At 37.8% G+C, this 19,051-nt stretch overlaps 1 protein-coding gene across 1 annotated transcript in view; it reads left to right on the forward strand.

Moving 5' to 3' along the window:
* The window catches only part of NRG3 (neuregulin 3), a 1,124,269-nt gene extending 1,109,428 nt beyond the window's left edge, over window positions 1-14,841 (forward strand). Inside the window, 4 exon segments of the mRNA XM_011929348.1 lie at window positions 1,611-1,738; window positions 6,789-6,959; window positions 12,625-12,696; window positions 12,940-14,841. Coding sequence (XP_011784738.1) covers window positions 1,611-1,738; window positions 6,789-6,959; window positions 12,625-12,696; window positions 12,940-13,447 — 879 coding nt within the window. The 3' untranslated portion in view covers window positions 13,448-14,841.
* The last annotated feature ends 4,210 nt before the right edge of the window (window positions 14,842-19,051 follow it).

Here is a 19,051-nt window from a genome sequence, read left to right on the forward strand (position 1 = left end):
GTCTTCTATATAATTCTTATATTCTAGTGCTAATTTCTAATACTTAAATACATATATTTTGTTTGTCAGTGTCTAAAATTAATCAGCATGCATATATTACGTTGTTTTTATTCTCTACAATCCCAGCCTGGATATTTTTGTTTTTCAAATGTTCATTCTTCTGTCTTTTTATATTCTTTTTCTTGTCAATATCTTCCAGCCATGTTGAAAGTCTTTGGAATTTACTCTCAAGCGTTAATTTTAAAGCTGACATTTTAAGAAAGAAATTACAATAAAATATCTCCCACTCCTTCCTCCTGGATTCACTTTTCTTCTGGTTAGAACTCTTTCTTTCTCCATTTCTTACTTCATAAGTCATCTTTAGAATATATGTAAATATAAGACTACAAGCAGCCACTACCAACTGATTAGAAATGGGACTTAGGGTAGAATTTATCTTTAGTTTCTTATAGTTCAGAGATAATATTTCTAAAAGGCTAGAAAACACCTTAGAGTATCGTCTTCATTATTGTATCTACCTTCTTTTTACCTGGATCAAGTGCATTAAGTATTGTTTGTAAATTTTTTCAACAACCCTGTAAGAGACATTTATTATCCCACCATATAGATGTGAGATTCAAAAAGGTTGATTAACTTGATTTTTTTCATCAATGCTTCTAATAGTGGCTTCTTTGCTTTTGAAATGAAAAAAAAAAAGGGTATACTGAGTTAGAGTTTTATAGTTACTCAGGATAACACTTAAAATGTGTAACTTGACACATTGGGTACTGAATATCCAGACTCCAAACTACTCTCTTTTATTTTAATGAGCATCCTTAAACTTTTATTTCTAAAGAAAGTCTTCACCTGGAGTTTCTAGAAGAGAAATCTTCTACCCTTTGCTACCTGTTCCAGCGCCCAGTGTGCAGGGAGTATTAAAGTTGACAACTTATTGACTCTTGAGATGCCGTGTGATATTTCTTTTGGGGTAAAGTTTTTCTGAAGTTGTCATCTATATAAGCCTTCTTTAGGCTTCTACACCTTACGAGTTATTATAGCCAAAGGAGAAACCAAGAGTTCCGAACTATAAGGAGTGAAATGCTCCAGATTTCTCTTGTTAAACATGGTAATTACCTGGTAACAAGCTGAAAGAGAAAAACAGTGGAGTGTAGCGGCCAGATATTCTGAACCAATGTCTTTCATCATTCTCAGAATGTTATGAAATGTAATAAGTGTTCATTGAATCCTTATTAGTAGTAACCCAGCTACTAATTCAATTTTTTTGATAAGATGTACATCAACTAAACCATACGTGTAAGTGCCTTTCGGCTGTCAGTCACAGTGTGCCATGGGTGTACATTAATAAAAATGAGAGAGTAGGCTTGGGATTCTGACATGAAGAACCCTCTTCAATGGATCCTGTCTAGGCACAGAGATGGTTGGGGCAGGGGAGGTGAATACTCAATGTGTTGGAAATAGGACACAAATTATGTCTCATCTCCTGCTCCTCTAATCAGGTGACCAGGAGGAATTGGCATTCCAGTAACTTCTCAATTCCTAGCTCTGGTGTTCTAGGCCCTCTTCCCATAACTTATCCTTCATCTCAACTCTGTACGTGTGATTTCCCACAGTATTCAAAGGTGGAAAGGCATCCTGTGACTGCATTGGAGAAAATGATGGAGTCAAGTTTTGTCGGCCCCCAGTCATTCCCTGAAGTCCCTTCTCCTGACAGAGGAAGCCAGTCTGTCAAACACCACAGGTACAAGTAGCTCATCATGGTGGGAGTGGGCACATTCACACTGTATGTACGCTGGGTGGCACATGCCAAGGACTGGCAGCATGACTTAGGAGAGACAACTGTTCTTGCTTCTCCTGTAGTTCTCTGTGGAGCAGATGCTCAAACCCCTCACATCAGGTAAACCAAAGATACCGGTTTCCACAGCAGACAACATTGCCCCTGTAAGAAACTTGATGGAACTATAAATAACACCCATCAAAGCTACAGACCAGTAAAAAAAAAAAAAAAAATTGCATTCTGAAAAACTATTTTTAAAAATATGTTGCCTGGCCTGCCTTTTCTAGACGATACAGTTAATGAGTAATTCTTCCCTATGCAGCCTAATGTGACAGACTTCAGGTTTTCCAACACGGTTCTTACAAAATAAAATTTTCCACAGGGAAGAAGCCTGGTCAATCTTCTTCTTGGGTCTATAAAATCTTCTGTTATAAATGGGGTGGCAGTTTCTTACAAGCTCCCCAGAAATTGGCTGCTTTGGAGAAAAAGCCAAAAACGTAGTTATTTGACACATTTCATAGCATTCTAAAGCTAACTTTGTCCTTCAACATCTTCTAGTCTCCACTTTTCTGTTTTATACATCAGCATTCTGAAACTCCAAATATTAAAGGTATTTGTTCTAAACCAAATGATGAAGTTTGGGACAAATGCTAGATTGTGTTCAGATATACATCCTCAGTCTTTATGGAAGTTGTCCAAAGATTGAAGCTTTCTTTTCTTAGTGAGATATACAGTATTTTACAATTTGAAAAAATTATGAAAAATTAAACATTTTAACAATGAAAAAGTAAATAACAGTTGTTCCCAGCAATGAAAGTTGAATGTTGTTGCCCCTTTGTTGTCACATATTAGGCAATAGTTTGCAGAACACCAAGCCGGAAACATACATGATAGAAGAAAACTACTTTCTTCTTCACCTTTTAATGAGTTACGTGAAATGGATTTTATTGTTTCTGGCCACATTTACTTTGAGATTTGTAGTCACTCTTGACACTAATCCTCAGCACTTGATGGCAATTTTTATTCTCATTCTACATGAGTAGAGATTAAAACACTGAGAGTTTGCCATTTAAAAAAATATGGTATGAATCTATGTTCAATTCAGGATTGAAATTATGTTTGGCTCTTGGATAATTGCTTTAGCTATACTTACTGCAAGTTTTGATTTATATCAATGTTGCATTTACAGAGTATTTTCCTGTGAAAAGAGCATTTCATTTCACTGGACCTAATGGAAGTTGTCTTAATTAGGGAAATAAGTCCAATATTATCAGTCTTTCAGAAGACTGATATTGTCCCTCAAATGGTATTTTCTCCTCCTGATTATATAACACATGTTAAAGTAGTATTTCACCTAGTTAAGTAATTCAGTATAATATCATTCTAGTATTATATTAATTATATTCTGTCATAAATGTTTTAAAATTGATATATATGTTTTAAAACATCAACTTTTCATATGTTTGAGCTGCAATATTCCTATGCCCAGTTCTCATGTGCTTTTTTTTTATGCTCCCTCCTAAACTTGGTTCTGCTATGGTGTCTAGAAGTCACTCACAGATTAAATAAGGATATCTTTAAGAGACCTTCCTTTTTGTTTGGATCAACGACATTGCAGTATCTGTTAGCATACATTGTGTCCTGACAGATGGACAAGGGTTGACTCACAAAATGCTTTTAGAACTTTGTAAATTATAGTTTAATATATCATAGCTTTTGTTTTGTAAAACATGCAATAGACTTAAACGTTTTCATGATTGATAACCCAGGCACTGATTTATATATCCTGGAAACTGCTCCATAACTTCCTGAATGCCACTGAGTTAGAAGGCCTGAATAGCTGATTGATCAATAGGCATAAAACTCTTTTAAGACAGGTCACTAGTTCATACTGATAGACTTGGCTGTTGTGACAGTTTAGTGAGCTATGAATAATTAATTTCTTTTGTGCACTGCAAATATGACTCATTTGGATAACTCATGTACGAAACAAAGCTATTAATTCAAAGCCATTATTTCTAATGTTTAGTTCAAAAAAATCCCATCTGTTTAGAAAATAAATCTATTACGGCATGTCATATTTATTGCAGTATATTTTGGCAATGTAAGTCACTTATCTTTTTTCATTATTTTATTTTTTTGGAGATAGAGTCTCGCTCTGTCGTCCAGGCTGGAGTGCAGTGGTGTGATCTCGGCTCACTGCAACCTCCGGCTCCTGAGTTCAAGGGGTTCTCTTGCCTCAGCCTCCCAAGTAGCTGGGACTACAAGCATGTGCTACCACACCTGGCTAATTTTTGTATTTTTAGTAGAGATGGGGTTTCACTATGTTGGCCAGGCTGGTCTTGAAGTCCTGACCTCAGGTGATCCACCAGCCTCAGCCTCCCAAAGTGCTAGGATTACAGGTGTGAGCCACTGTGCCTCGCCATGTCACTTATAAAAAGCACGTATGTAGGTTTTTTTGCATTGAAATAATTCCAGGGTTTTCAGTGACAGAGAAGACCCTTTGAATTGCCAGGTGTGGCAATGGAGCTAGAGGAACTCATCGTGCAGAGCACCTACTGTGTGCCAGGCTCCATGCTCCATGCTTTGCATACTTCCTGTCTTTAAATCTCCACATCCCATAGCGAACCTAGGAAAATTCTTAAGTAGAATGCTGGTATCTTCCTTTCACCACTCCCTTCTCACACTGGCAACAAGTTTCTACCTTTTCTGTTTTCTGCCTTGCCCTGTACACCAAGACGGCTGCAGGCTCCCTTGTCCTCTGGTTTCTGTGGGTTCAGTGTGAGGCACAGGCATGAGATAGATGGCAGGGAGGAGAGTGAGGTCATGGCCCTTGTGTCACCTTCCTCCCTGCTTGGTTGCCTTCAGTATGTCCCTTTTCTGGGGCCACGGAGCCTGCAATGCGGCCCCCTCCTTACAACTCACTTTCTCTCTCCATTCTGAGAACTGCTCCCTCTCCTTGTTCCTTAAGTCAGAGGGATAATAATAGCTTCTCATAGTAGTCCTGAGGCACAGCAGCCTCCTTTATTGCTTTTCTCCCCCTCAAACACTGATCACACTTTTGTATATAGCAAAATCTCTAACAATGAACCAAGTTAAACTGCCATCTATGTCTCTCCGGGACTCTGACTGGTACAAGTACCTCCATCAGCATCATGCTTCTAGCAACTAGTTACCTGCAGACCCAAGACTTATACTCTGTTGCAGCTAACTCTAGCATCTAAGCCTTCATGCCCTGCAGACCCCATCATTGCCATTGGATGGTAGATGAAAGTAGGAAGGCAAGGAAGCAAATTAGCTGCTAGAGAGCTTCTCCAACTTGTGGGCTTAGTGCGTTAACTAGACATCCCTGTTAGGCATTTAGGGACAAGCCATACCAGATGTAGCATGATAAAGAATGAAGGTATAGGGGCTAGGGACAGTGGCTAACGCCTGTAATCCCAGCACTTTGGGAGGCCTAAGAGGTAGATGACCTGAGGTCAGGAGTTTGAGACCAGCCTGGCCAACATGGTAAAACCTCGTCTCTACTAAAAATACAAAAATGAGCCTGCCATGGTGGGGGGCACCTGTAGTCCCAGCTACTTGGGAGGCTGGGGCAGGAGAATCATGGGAACCCAAGAGGTGGAGGTTGCAGTGAGCCAAGATTGTGCCACTGTACTTCAGCCTGGGTGACTCTGTCTCAAAATAATAATAATAATAATAAAGGTGTAATAAGGGATGATCTTCTGCTTGCACAAATTTAGGAAGTTAGTGTTGGCTTGAGGAATATAAAGATTGATCAGTCAGTCCCCTTGCCACAACCAAGAAAGTGGCTATTAACACTCATATATCAGATTTTCAAACTCTGATCTTAAATAATATTTGCAAAGTCCTGTTTTGTATTGACTAAGTAGAATTAACAGTAATATTGATGGAAGAAGAGTGACAAAACACCAAACAACATAGTGATATGGGTAAAATGTCTTTGAGAGACTGGTTTCTTTAGAAACCTTCATAAATTTATTGAAATTTTGAGAATGTTTTCATATTTCTTTCTATGGTTGTATTGATATTTACAGAGTTAAATGAGAATGCAGCACAAAATTCTCAGTTCCTTTATTATTTGAGCACCACAGAACCAGTGTGACCCCATAAACTAGCATCTCGTGGAATGTCTACACATGAACAAAGTTCTGCTCACCAGTCTACAGTAGGGTTAATTCAGTGGGGTGGAGATGGGAATGGATAAGGAACAGGTAATAAGTCTCATCAGCAATGGATTTTTATAAAGTCTAGTTCTTTTCTGTACATAATCTATGTAAGAATTCTCACTTTGCTAAGGCCTGTGCTGTAAGCCACTTACATGATATGCTCATTGATGGCATCTATAAACATATAGTTATCTAGGCATTTGAATTATGAGTCAAATAAAATATATAGTCAGATGTTTATTAAAAGCAAACTCAGAAGAAAAATAATTTAGTTTGTCAAGATTGATTAAAAGCTGAGGTAGTGAACAGGGAATTTAAACATATGTTAATGAGAAAATGCCAATTAAAATTTGTGAATTTTATCGCTAATAATTGAATTTTTTCCCCCGTAAATCCCTTCTGGGCTTACTGTGTTTAGTTTTTGTCAGTGTCTCATAAGAAGGCTATTTTTATTTCTATCAGAGAGACACCTACGATGCCTTGGATAATCAGGATGGATGGGAATGAGGAGCTTGAGAATTCCTTAAGTTCGCCTCTTACCCTGGCTGGAAAGTGGCAATGATTTTCATCAGTCATGCTCTAACCTAGAAAGCCAGAAATCCAGGAACTTCCCTTTTTCTCAGTGTCTCCAAAGGTAAAATGGATTGGGCAATTCCTGATCCCATTCTACCACATATACTATATTCATGGATGGTCCCTGGCCTAGAACTTTGAGGACTTGGGGTACGGATTCAGTGTTTGCAAAGTTTGAGCAGCCACCTGTGAGGTTATTGCTATGATGTCTTCTGTTTGTTTTTTTGTCTGTTTTCATTCCACCTCAGCAGGAGTTTATCCTCTTGCTGCAGCCCAGGGCAAAGGAATGGCATGCTCCATAGGAATGCCTTCAGAAGGACACCCCCGTCACCCCGAAGTAGGCTAGGCGGAATTGTGGGACCAGCATATCAGCAACTCGAAGAATCAAGGATCCCAGACCAGGATACGATACCTTGCCAAGGGTAGGTCTCAAAACAGCAGTGGAATTTAGGGAAGGTATCTTTAATGCCATAGCTTTAAATTAAGTTTTAAGTTCCATGGGGTTTTATTCATTGGTTTATTCATTAACTAGCTATATATGCTTACTGCCGTCTTTGTTCTCCAAAAAGTGAACCAACTTTAAAGTATAGATGTGATGGAAATAGGTATCAGACAAATATTAGATTAGAAAGAAATATAACTAGGAAGAAAGTAAGTGTAGATATCTAGGCAATATGTTATTAGATCATTTGCTAATACAACTGGAAATTTCTCTTTGATTTAAAAAATCAAAGGAGGATTACAGTGTTCCTTCATCTGCGGATTAGAAAAAGGACTTAATTCTCTGATAAGTATTGTGAACAATACACTAAACAATAACTCATGGCATATATACAGTATCTGCTTCCCCTGAGCTTGAATGTAGAATCTGGGTCAATCTTGAGAGTGTAAGGTCAAAGCACAACTTACTAAACTCATATCTGCAAGTTATTCATGGGTACAGGGGTAGAAGGATGGGCTTTGGACACCATCGCTGCTGCTCTTTACAGTGCAAAAGATGTCCCTTCCTCTAGTGGACACAGATCCATAGAGGCCTCAAAGCATGGTGAGCTGAGTACAGGATGAATGTTAGCCATTACTCACGTAGTTGGCATAAACTGCCCAACTAAACATGAGATCCTCACTTAAACTGACTGGACTTGAAATCCCATCTCTGCTCCTTACTACTAGTGTGACTTTGAGAATATTTTATGATGTGGTCTTAGATGCTCTTATCTATAAATTGAGAAAAATAGACCAGACACTGTGGCTCATACCCATAGTCCCAGCACTTTGGGAGGCTGAGGCATGCAGATCACTTGAGCTCAGGAGTTTGAGACCAGCCTGGGCAACATGGCAAACACCATCTTTACCAAAAATACAAAAAATTAGCTGGGCATGGTAGTGTGTGCCTGTGGTCCCAGCTGCTTAGGAGGCTGAGGTGGGAGGATCCCTTGAGCTTCAGAGATGGAGGCTATAGTGAGTGCAGATGGTGCTACTGGACTCCAACCTAGGTGACAGAGAGACCTTATCTCAAAAAAGAAAAGAAAAATACAAATAATTGAGCAAAATAATATCAACGCCCTGAAGATTGTTGGGCAGATTTAAAATAATCATGTGTGTGAAGAGTTTGTAGTAGACACATAGTAAGCAGAGAAATGGTACTGGTATTCATCATTACAGTAATTGTTATAATTTTTTCAATAATTTCAAGAGCAATGCAATCAGAGTTTACTCTAGAAATTTCAGAAATCAGTTCCCTCACTCAAGCCAGGTTCTCGTGGCTCTGTTTTTATCTCTCTGAATGAGCCAGGCTGCTTTGCTGCTTTTCTATGCTGCTTTGACCTGGGTGATTTTTCCAGACTGTCTCTATCAGGCTAAAGACCAAAACAGGGGGTAGGTCTAGCACAGAATCTCACGTTTCTCTTTTCATATGGGAATGGGATACATGGAGCAGTGTCCTGTCTAACAAAGTTCAGCAACAGATTTCTTTAGGAAAACTAGAAGACAGGAAATAAATGGCTGGTGGCTAGGTTTATAATTTTGAAGCAATTCCAAATGGACTGTAAAAGGCATTTGGTACAGATTTAGGGTGACAGTTGCAAAGTAAACATAACAGCCAAGGGGTTCAAAATGTATAATGCGAGTCAAGAAGCAGTTTGCATTTCTCTTGGCCTTATCTGTGGAAAAGCAGGCTTGCATTTAACCCATAATTATAATTGATCATGTTTCATAGTGCCTTTTCTATATAAATGACTAATGATGCCTCTTGCTAATGAATATGACTATACACATATACATAAAATCCCTGGGATGAATGTTACAAGAACAAATGAGGGAAAACCAACTTCAGAGATTTTGTGAGTGGACAAAGAACCCAGCCCATGCTTCTTTTTTTTTTTTTTTCTATTGGGCACTGTTATGACCGTCATTCCATATGTTCGAGGAGTAAGGGTGCTTGGAGCCTATGCCAGGCTCAAGCTTGAACCATGCACATATCATCAGGGGCTCTGAGATCACATTACATGTTGAGGCAGTGCTTTGCTTTTTTAACCTCCTAGGAGACTCACACTTATTTTCTGCGTGGTGGTAGTTTTGTTTTGGTTCAGTCACTATTGAGTTGGAATATTCTCTCCAGCTGCTTGGCCACAGGTATTTTCCCATGTGTGATATCTACCAGATGTTGATAAATGGTGACTCTAAGCGTAAGTCGCTGTATGCCCAGCACAATGAATCTCAGGGAGCAATCTCATTCTCAGTTCTTATAAACAGCTATTTTCCACTCCCAGGGGGCTGACTGTCTCTCTGAACTGGAAATGGGATTGGCAATAGAATTTCACAGCTAAAGGCCCTCTTTAAATTTGGCCCCAGCCTGGAAGAGGGGGAAATGAATTTGCAAGAGCCATCAGCTATCTGCTGCTTGTTTACCAAGCAAGTGGGCGCTGTCTATGACAGTTAGGCTCCCAACGTATGTGGCTTCTTTCCTTGGCAAGAACTTCTGCCCAGCTTGAACATAACGTCTATCTTATTGTGGCCTGGGGAAGGAGTGAGGTGAAGAGGAGATTCTTGAGGAAACTTTGTCATGACTGGAGCCCTGGTCAATGACAGCCATGGTAATGGCTCAGAGAGTTTAAACTGTATCATGTCAGGAAAATCAAGCTAATATATTCATATGCCAGACAAAAAGAGATGGAATCACAAATGTTAGATTCACATCTTAGAAGTAGATAAAATTCAAAATATACTGAATACCTACCACACCTAGCTAGCAACTTTATATACTTCTCTTCAGTTATTCTTTAGAAATATTATGGATAAGCACACTAAGGATATCAGAGTTTAAATGGCTAGCCCAACGTGACATACACAGTCCCATGTAAAAGAGCTGCAATTGAATACTGGCTTTTCTGACGAAATAAACCACTAAATCAACAAGGAATGTGAAGAAAACCACATTTATGGCTGATGACTTGTAAATGGAGTATCTAATTTTATGACTTCAGAGGAAAGTGTGGATTCCTTCAAAATAGTCTGTTCATTCATTGCCATGTGCCCTAGGAACTGAGAGGGTTTGGAGTCTCCGAGAGAAACACAAATTCCTTAGCATGACTCATGAATGACTGGGAGCCAAACCAAGTGACTAATACTTGGAATCTTTCTTCTTTAAAAGAATGCTTCGACTCACATAGTTACAGACAAGATGCATTTGTATTTTCTTTGTTGAGGATGAGAGGAAGACTGGCCCAAAACGAAATGACAAGCTCATGGACAGAACTTGTGGAAGCATCACTGGCCCTCAAGGGATACAGAACTTTGAATCCTCTGACTCAGAAATTACATCTAGAAATTTAGCTCTCACTTAAACTTCTGCTGGAATACCAGTGCTGGGACACTCGTAGCATCTCTTGGGGGACGTGAGGCTTGCCACTGTGTCTCTAGTAGAACAGGGCAGAGACATTATTTCAATTAGTCCTCAGAAAAATTCCCCTTCCCTCTGAGCAATCAAGTGAGTGTTACTACCTGATTGTTTTAATTGATGGCAAAATTAAAGTGAGGCTGCCGTTTACCTGAGATTCCAGAGCATATAGTAATTTTGGAACTTGAAATCATGTCTAATTCAAAACAAAATCACAGTTAGGAAAGTTCTCATTGTTTACAGCTCATCTTCATGTCATGGTAACATTTGAAATTTCAGTTGTTGCCAGGCATGTGTTCAAAGCCTGACTTGGGAAGTGACACATAATAGTCCACTGCAGTTCCTCTTTCTCATCTAAATCCTTTAGTCCGACCTCTGGCAAATGAGAAGAATGCTCAAAGTTTGGCGTGAATTGCCTTTGATCATGTCTTAGTCATGCCACCTAGTTGACTTGTTGAATTTACAATTTAAAAACATTCTCTAAGATATTTGCACCTTTATCCAACTGTTTAGATCCAACTGTAAGAATTTTTACCTATCACCATCGCATATCAACTTACCAGATTCTACCTACTGGTATACCCTTATGATATTTCTGTGAAATGCTATCCTGGCTACATTTCTTGTCCCTGTTTCACTGGTGAACCTGACAGGCAGACTTTCTATATTTTCATACATACAAATCATGCTAACAGCAAAACTGAGAGCAAAACAAAAGCCTGAAACTTGTTTCCTTACTTCTTATTGAAAGTGATTTATTGATTTGAAGTTTTAGGCTCGTATTTTTAGTTATATAACACCAATGAGAATGGAGTAATATTCCCCAAGAATTTCCAAATATGTAGCTGTGCAGTTTGTATGAATAAAGATTACATATCCCCAAAAAGGTATTCTGGTTCACCTTAGGATATATTCATTCATTAACAACCTCTAACATTGACAGTAATAATTAGAATAAGACAACTTGGGTTTAAATTCTCTGTGTGACTCTTACTGAAGATATAATTTTGGGAAAATCATCTTAGTCTATTTTACTCATCCATTAAATATAATAATAAATAAACTACAAGGTTTTTAAAAAATGAAGCAAGTTAATTGGAAGTGAAAGTGATTTTTACAAGCACTGTACAGATATTAGCTGTTGTTATTATGTTTGAAAACAGACATTAAGTAGGATATAAAGGGGGAGTTTACCTTGAAGACTTGTTTATGTATTCATGTGTTCACTCAGTTAAAGTGTATTGATTACCAACTCTGTATTAGGCACAGTAAGAGAGGATGGGACTACAGAGGCCTAAATCTCTTCCCTGTCTGTGTTCACTGTCTGGTGGAAAGACCTCTGATTTGCTCCCAATCATGTCCTTACAATAAAGATTTGTATTTAGTATGCAACACACTGCATTGCAATTATTGTCTACATGTATAAACATGATTTTCATTTACATAATAATGGAAGTCAAGGAAATGAGATTTATTGTATGGAAAGTTGATATGTTTAAATTGTGTCAAAATTTGAATGTTTAACATTTAAATTAGGGACAAATAACTAAGAAATAGAATAAAACACTACTGTTCAAGTTCCAAAACCCCATTTCTATAAATCTGCTATGTACCTGTCCCATTTTCTGTCACTGAACAGCACAGAGGAGAAAGATCTACTAGCCCTGAACAGGCAAGAAGGGAAGTTAGAAGATTCTGCTATATTCAAATGACTTGCAATGGCATATTGGCATTCTTGACAAGTCCTTGCCATGGACCAAAGAACTACCTTACTTGGTTTCTTGGTTACTTGGTTGTAAGGAAAGATGCTAGATGCATAGAAGCCCTATGGAACCCACTTCATATTCAGCCCCAGGCAGGTAGAGGAATCGTTATCCTCCCATTCCCATCTGCTGGCTCGGCAATCTGGCAGTGAGGTGGTTCCTTTAGAGCACAGTGCCAGTGGAAATTGGATTTGGATCCCCTAAAATCAGTGTGAAGCAGAAGAACTCGTGATTGTAGTACCTGGATGCTTAATATTGGGCTTCTTGATTGGCTTCAACTAGGGTGGCCACAACAAGTCTACTGGACTAACCCAGGGCTGAGAGGGTGGTCGAGTTGATGGAGTGGACTAATGCCATTATGGGTGTCCTGTTTGTCACAATGGAAAGGCCACACTTACCTGCTCAATCCCCATTTACTTTGTATTCTAGGATAGAGGTCAGGAAGACTATATCCCACCTGCCTATACAGCTGTGGTGTGTTGAAAGACCCCTGGACTTAAAGTAAGAAGATCTGGGTTTGAGTCTCAGTCTGTCACTTATTTTCTGTGTGACCTTGGGCAAGTCACTTCACCTATCTGAGCTTCAGTTTACTTCTCTGTTTAACTGGGAATCTATTATCCGTCTCATGGGGTTGCTGTGAGATTTCAGTGAGATGGTGCATGTGAAAAGTGCTTTGTGGATTGAGTATTGCTCTAGCAAAGCCCAGCAGAAGGCAGAAGGAGTAACACTGTATTTCTTTTTCAGGTATTCATCCAGTGGTTTAAAAACTCAACGAAATACATCAATAAATATGCAACTGCCTTCAAGAGAGACAACCCCCTATTTTAATAGCTTGGAGCAAAAGGACCTGGTGGGCTATTCATCCACAAGGGCCAGTTCTGTGCCCATCATCCCTTCAGTGGGTTTAGAGGAAACCTGCCTGCAAATGCCAGGGATTTCTGAAGTCAAAAGCATCAAATGGTGCAAAAACTCCTATTCAGCTGACGTTGTCAATGTGAGTATTCCAGTCAGCGATTGTCTTATAGCAGAACAACAAGAAGTGAAAATATTGCTAGAAACTGTCCAGGAGCAGATCCGAATTCTGACTGATGCCAGACGGTCAGAAGACTACGAACTGGCCAGCGTAGAAACCGAGGACAGTGCAAGCGAAAACACAGCCTTTCTCCCCCTGAGTCCCACGGCCAAATCAGAACGAGAGGCACAATTTGTCTTAAGAAACGAAATACAAAGAGACTCTGCATTGACCAAGTGACTGGAGATGCAGGAATCTGTGCATTCTATGCTTTGCTCAACAGGAAAGAGAGGAAATCAAATACAAATTATTTATATGCATTAATTTAAGAGCATCTACTTAGAAGAAACCAAATAGTCTGTCGCCCTCATATCATAGTGTTTTTTAACAAAATATTTTTTTAAGGGAAAGAAATGTTTCAGGAGGGATAAAGCTTACCATTAAAGCTTTGGGGTAGAATTCTGAATCCAATTTCAGTTAGTCCCAACACTGTCCCCTTAGGCTCTTAGAAGATGTGGGCAATTCAGATCCTTGGCCCCACAAGTGCCAGTGTCTCATTAAAACACACTGGTTTCAAAAAGAGGAGAGCTGCATCCTGCAGGTGGATGCGCCAGTGAGCAGGTGGCCCTTGCCATTTGGCTTGCCAGTCCCAAGCCCTAAATTTCTATTCACCCAATAGCCTCATCACTGGTTATGTCATGTCGAGAAATGTAGTGTTTTCTATTTGATTTTTGAAGAATGCCACAAAAGACTCTGCAATGGGAAGGAGGACAGGAGATAGAAGGAGAAACCGGGGGCAATCTTAACTACTCTTGTGTGCCACCTTCCTCTGAGATTTGAATGCACAGATCTCAGCTGGAGGTATGAAATTATTACGGAAAAAGAGACAAACAAGTCACTATGTCGTGTCACTAAAATCATGCTGATAGAAATGTTTTTCCTTGAGATTGTTTAGAGGCTCTGGAGGAGCGTTTCTCAGTTTTTGCGTGCCTGTGTGCACATGTGTGTGCGAGCGTGTGTGTGGACTTGCTCACGCGGACACATATGCTGTAAGCACATGTGTTCATTGTGCGTATGTGTGTGCATGTGTGCGCGTATTACGCTTGCTAAAATGTGTTCTGAAACATCAGGGAATCTAATATTCAGAAAAAGTATTTCCCTCTTAGATCTGTTCACTTTAAATTTTTCCATTAAGTATAAAGTTCAGTTAGTTCTTAAGTCAAGGTCACTTGCATGGTGGGGTCGTATAAAACTCTTGACACTGTCTAGACCATTTTCTGATGTGAATACTTTTGAGAGGATCAACTATTGGCTCATTAATGATATCAGTATCACAAGGTGAGTTAATTGAGGGTGTGTGTTTATTTTGAATCATGCCTACTTAAATTATTAACACAAGACAATTAACAAATTGACAGTTATCATTTGCTTTCTCATCATCCTCATTGCTTTTTATTTTATAGCAAGTCTACTACATGTGGACCAAGGCTTTGGCTTCTGTGGTTAGTATGGGAAGAATAAATTGTTGAAATAAAAAACCCAGACTATTCAGTTCACAAGAAGCCCCCCAAAAGAACAGTAAATTGTGTTGTATGTTCATTTGGAATAAAGCAATATTTTTACCACTGCTAAGGTGAACTGAAACCTCTCCTGAAGATTTGTCTGTTTATTTACCCTCACTTTCATGGGACATATGAGGAAATTAGTGTTCACATACCCAGTCTTTTTTCAATTATTGGTGGTGGTGAGTTGTTATGTTTACACTGTTTTAAATAAAAAGGCACCGTATTTGAAAGCATAAAAGATTTCTTTTACTGCAGTTTGGGAAAACTTTAGTTAAAATCTCTTGGTGGAAGACACATTCCATAGAAAAGGAATATAACTATTTCTGAGTCAAGCAGTAAATATATACAGTTCTTATTTCAGGTTAAGTTGTTTCTGTTGAAAATACATTGCAAATTGCTCTTTTGGAACATCCGTTATTAGTAGACATATTGTCATCCAGAAAAAAGAAAGAGCACTATGTATTTATCAGAACCACTTAATAGAAATTCAAAGTCTCAGATGTTGAAACACTTTGGTAAAAATGCACTTTACATTTAACAAAAGGTTGCGTGATATTTATTATGTGTTCTGTTATAGTTCCATTGTTTTGAATATGGAGGTGATATTGGTAGAATTTCAAAAGATTATTATAAATTCATAATGTCTAGATCATCTAAGTTCTCATTTAAAAATACATCTATGGGAACATTTTAGAAAATGGTTTTAAAAACTAACAGGTCTATAAAAACCCGATAAGTGGGCATCCAATATGTCTTCGTGTTGAAATTTATCACAATTATCAAACAACTGGAAGGCCTCACAACTTTGTTGAAGTCAACCTTGTTCTTGTTTTGTTTGTTTTGCTTTTGTTTCTAACTAAAATGTTGTAATTGCTTATCTGGAAGATTGGTTCTGAATTTACCATTAAGAAGTTATATGCTGTGCGACTCACTGCAGTTATTCTAACATATTGTTTACACTGAAAACAGTAAGATTGTCAATGAAACTTATGTCTTGGTCCAACTCCTTTTTTAAAAATATGAAAAACTGTGTTATGTTACTATAACCCCACCCCCATATATTCTAAAAAAGCATTAATAATCTGGCAAATCTACTGGATGTCTGATATAAAGTTCAGAGATACAATTACTCCCTTAATTAGTAGTCAAGATAAAATCCTCCATAAATAATCTGTATTAATGGTTACTTTTTAGTGGTCATTTGTTTCCTTTAGGAATATGAGGCTTTCCTGTGAAAAGTATCCAAGCTCAAAATTTACATCTTTGGGCGCCAGCTGACCAGTGCTGATGGCATCAGTACTTTCAAAGTGAATCTAACATGGAAAACACCTGGAGCCATCAGTACTTGATAAGCTCATGTGCTTATTTCAACAAAATACATTTGATTTTGCTTCATTTTCCTTGTCTTTCTTATGTGAATATATATTTGGAAATTTGTAATTAAATACACTACATATTCATTATTTGCTGGAGAATGGATGGTACCTGTTATTTTTTTACTTTGACTCATTTTCTGATATCCCTTTTGTTTTGTAAAGCATATGTTATTCTCATTTGCCTGTGACTACTGTGGGATGCAATTCAAAATATGTGAGTAATCTTATAATGATGAGAAATAGTAGAAATGACTTTGGAAAATTAGCATCAAAATTTTTTTTCCTAAATTTCGTATGTATATTAAATGCTCTGTGTTTTACACTCTAGCCCAATATCTGCCTTGCTATGGGTTAAAAACTAAATATTTGTAAATTTATCACACCTCCAATGATTAACATTTCTAAGTAGCAATAGCAAGGTAATAGCAAGGTAGTCTGGAGGAGGAAGAGTGTTGTATAGGACTTTACAAGTTAACCTGTATTGATCATAGTTGCAAATCAGACCTACCAAAAAAGAGAACAGAAGAGGCAAGCAGACTTCAAGAGAATGCCCATTGGCTTCTGGATTGAATGACAGCTATAATTGGAGTGGGGCCTCAGCTGCCCATGGCTAAGGCTATCAGTAACCAGATCTCTACCAGAATATGTCTGATGGATGCTGCAGTCATGCACATCTATCGTGCGGTATGGTGCTATAGGGAGCACTGACTTCCTAAGTCTGTGTGTTGGGGCACAGGGAATAGTGATCCCTTTGATTCCAGCCCCACAAACCAGAAAATACTGCACTGAAACAAGTGCTATGAAACATCTCTCAAATAAGTATGTAACCAACCTAGGAACGCAGTAAGAGGGGTGGGATTTTTATTTGATCTTTTGGTACCTGGGAGACATTTTATATGTAAAGAATACTTTTTTATTATTATTCAAATGTATAGACTTGGTGTTTTCAATGGATAGCATGTCTATACTGTGTTTGTACTCTTGTCTTCAGAAATTCAATCCTCATCTAGGCAAAACCAGCACAAGGTTTCCAGGCTGTTCTCAGTTTTAAATGCATCCCAATATGCCCTGGGAAATGAAGCCTTTAAATAAGCTTTATCTCATCCTAGTTTATTATTTCTTTCCCTTTTAAAGAAATAGTGAGGGTAAAAGACGAAATTCACTCCTTTAGAACCACAACATTCTCTTATATTCTGTTTCCCACTGTAACCACACATACATGCGCACACACACATACACACATAAATGTATATTAAATTCATGAGTCGAATACCTTAGTAGTTTTATTTTGTTTAATTTGACAAACATCAAAGTGATTGCCTCATGGAATGCCAATGAAATCAAAGCATTTAAAGACAAGCCAACTTGGCAACATTTTGATCATACAGGCATTTTTCAGTTCCTTCTCTTTCTTAGGCAAGCAGAAATAATCTTGGGTTAGAAAATTCACAAGATCCTAGAATAACATCTCTGCTAGATTATCTCTTAGAAATGAACATCAAAAATGAGTGTAAATGATTGTTGTCCTTGTAGTGTATAATGTTCTCAAATATATTTTTTCATAAATTTAAGCATAACTTCTCCCAGAGGTGCCTAAATAGGTGCCTTTGCTTCTGGTATCCACTAAACTTCAATAAGGACAGTGTGTGTGTTGGGGGATAGGGGATGCTGACGGATAATGCTGCATACTCCAGTGAAGATAATAGCAGGGGTAACCAGATGTAATCTTGATAAAATAGAGAACAGGTTTCTAGTACTTTCATAATTTTTTGTCATGAATACCTGTATTGATTGCACGTGTACTGTTGACTATGAAAGAATTAATTGTGTGATAGCAAACAATCTCTTATTGTTGGAAATGAATTAGAAAATATTTTCTATTGAAAGTTGTCTTTGTGAAAACATACCTTATCTATACATAAGATTAGTTTCATGACCTCATCTGTCAAATAAGGTGGATGACCATTTATCTCTGATTTCCCTTCCAAATTGATGGCTTGTTATCCAGTCCTTCTAACCCAGACTTTATCTGGTCACTTGTCATCCTTGCACTTGAACACAACTCTTTAAAAAATTAATGGCTGTAAGTCTGTCTCACTAAGCTCAAAAATAGTTAGAACCTGTATATCTATCAATGGATAATATTTGCATTTATAATATCACATTGAATTTCCATGGAAAAATATACAGGATTGTTTTTGTGGTTGTTGTTAATGTAAATTTACCTCAGACAGGTAATAAAAAAAAGGGATGGACAAGAAAATACCCAATTCTAAAGCTTGAAAACAAAGGCCAAAATTTGCCCCAGATTTTTTTTTTTAAGAAAATGTGATGAATTATCAAAAACAGAACAAGGGGCTCTCTGGAGAAGGCACAAGACCTTGAAGATGTCCTTCTCTTACAGAGGCAGTGGACACACCCTCATTAGATATTCACAAATACAAGATACTTATTAATATTCTCAATTATTTGCATATCAAACTTAATATAAACTCTCCTACCACTAGTGAATAAATTATCTGGAAATATTTTCACATCATGGTTTAAAATAATCCTTGGGAGCAGGATAGACAAAAGCAATGCAGGGTTTACTTGCATATTTAATTTTGATTGTAATTGCTGTTTTTGACAAATTAATATTTATATGCTCTTTCAACAGCATCCCAACTAGCACTAATTATTCTATATATAATGTGTCTTGGTCAAGAACCCAAAGTCTGAATTCCTTAGTCTTCAATAAAACAATATGAAATGTTAAAATACTTGACTCAAAGACAGTAAATTTAATTTAATTTTTTTAAAATTATAAGAAGTCAATGTAGTAGTTTACCAAATTGATTTAGAAAAATATGCAGTTTTTACTTGTTTTTGATGTATTTAGAGGTCTGATGAACCCTTCATAC

The sequence above is a fragment of the Colobus angolensis genome, unplaced genomic scaffold (genome assembly GCF_000951035.1).
Source record: "Colobus angolensis palliatus isolate OR3802 unplaced genomic scaffold, Cang.pa_1.0 Scaffold12, whole genome shotgun sequence".
Taxonomy (NCBI): domain Eukaryota; kingdom Metazoa; phylum Chordata; class Mammalia; order Primates; family Cercopithecidae; genus Colobus; species Colobus angolensis.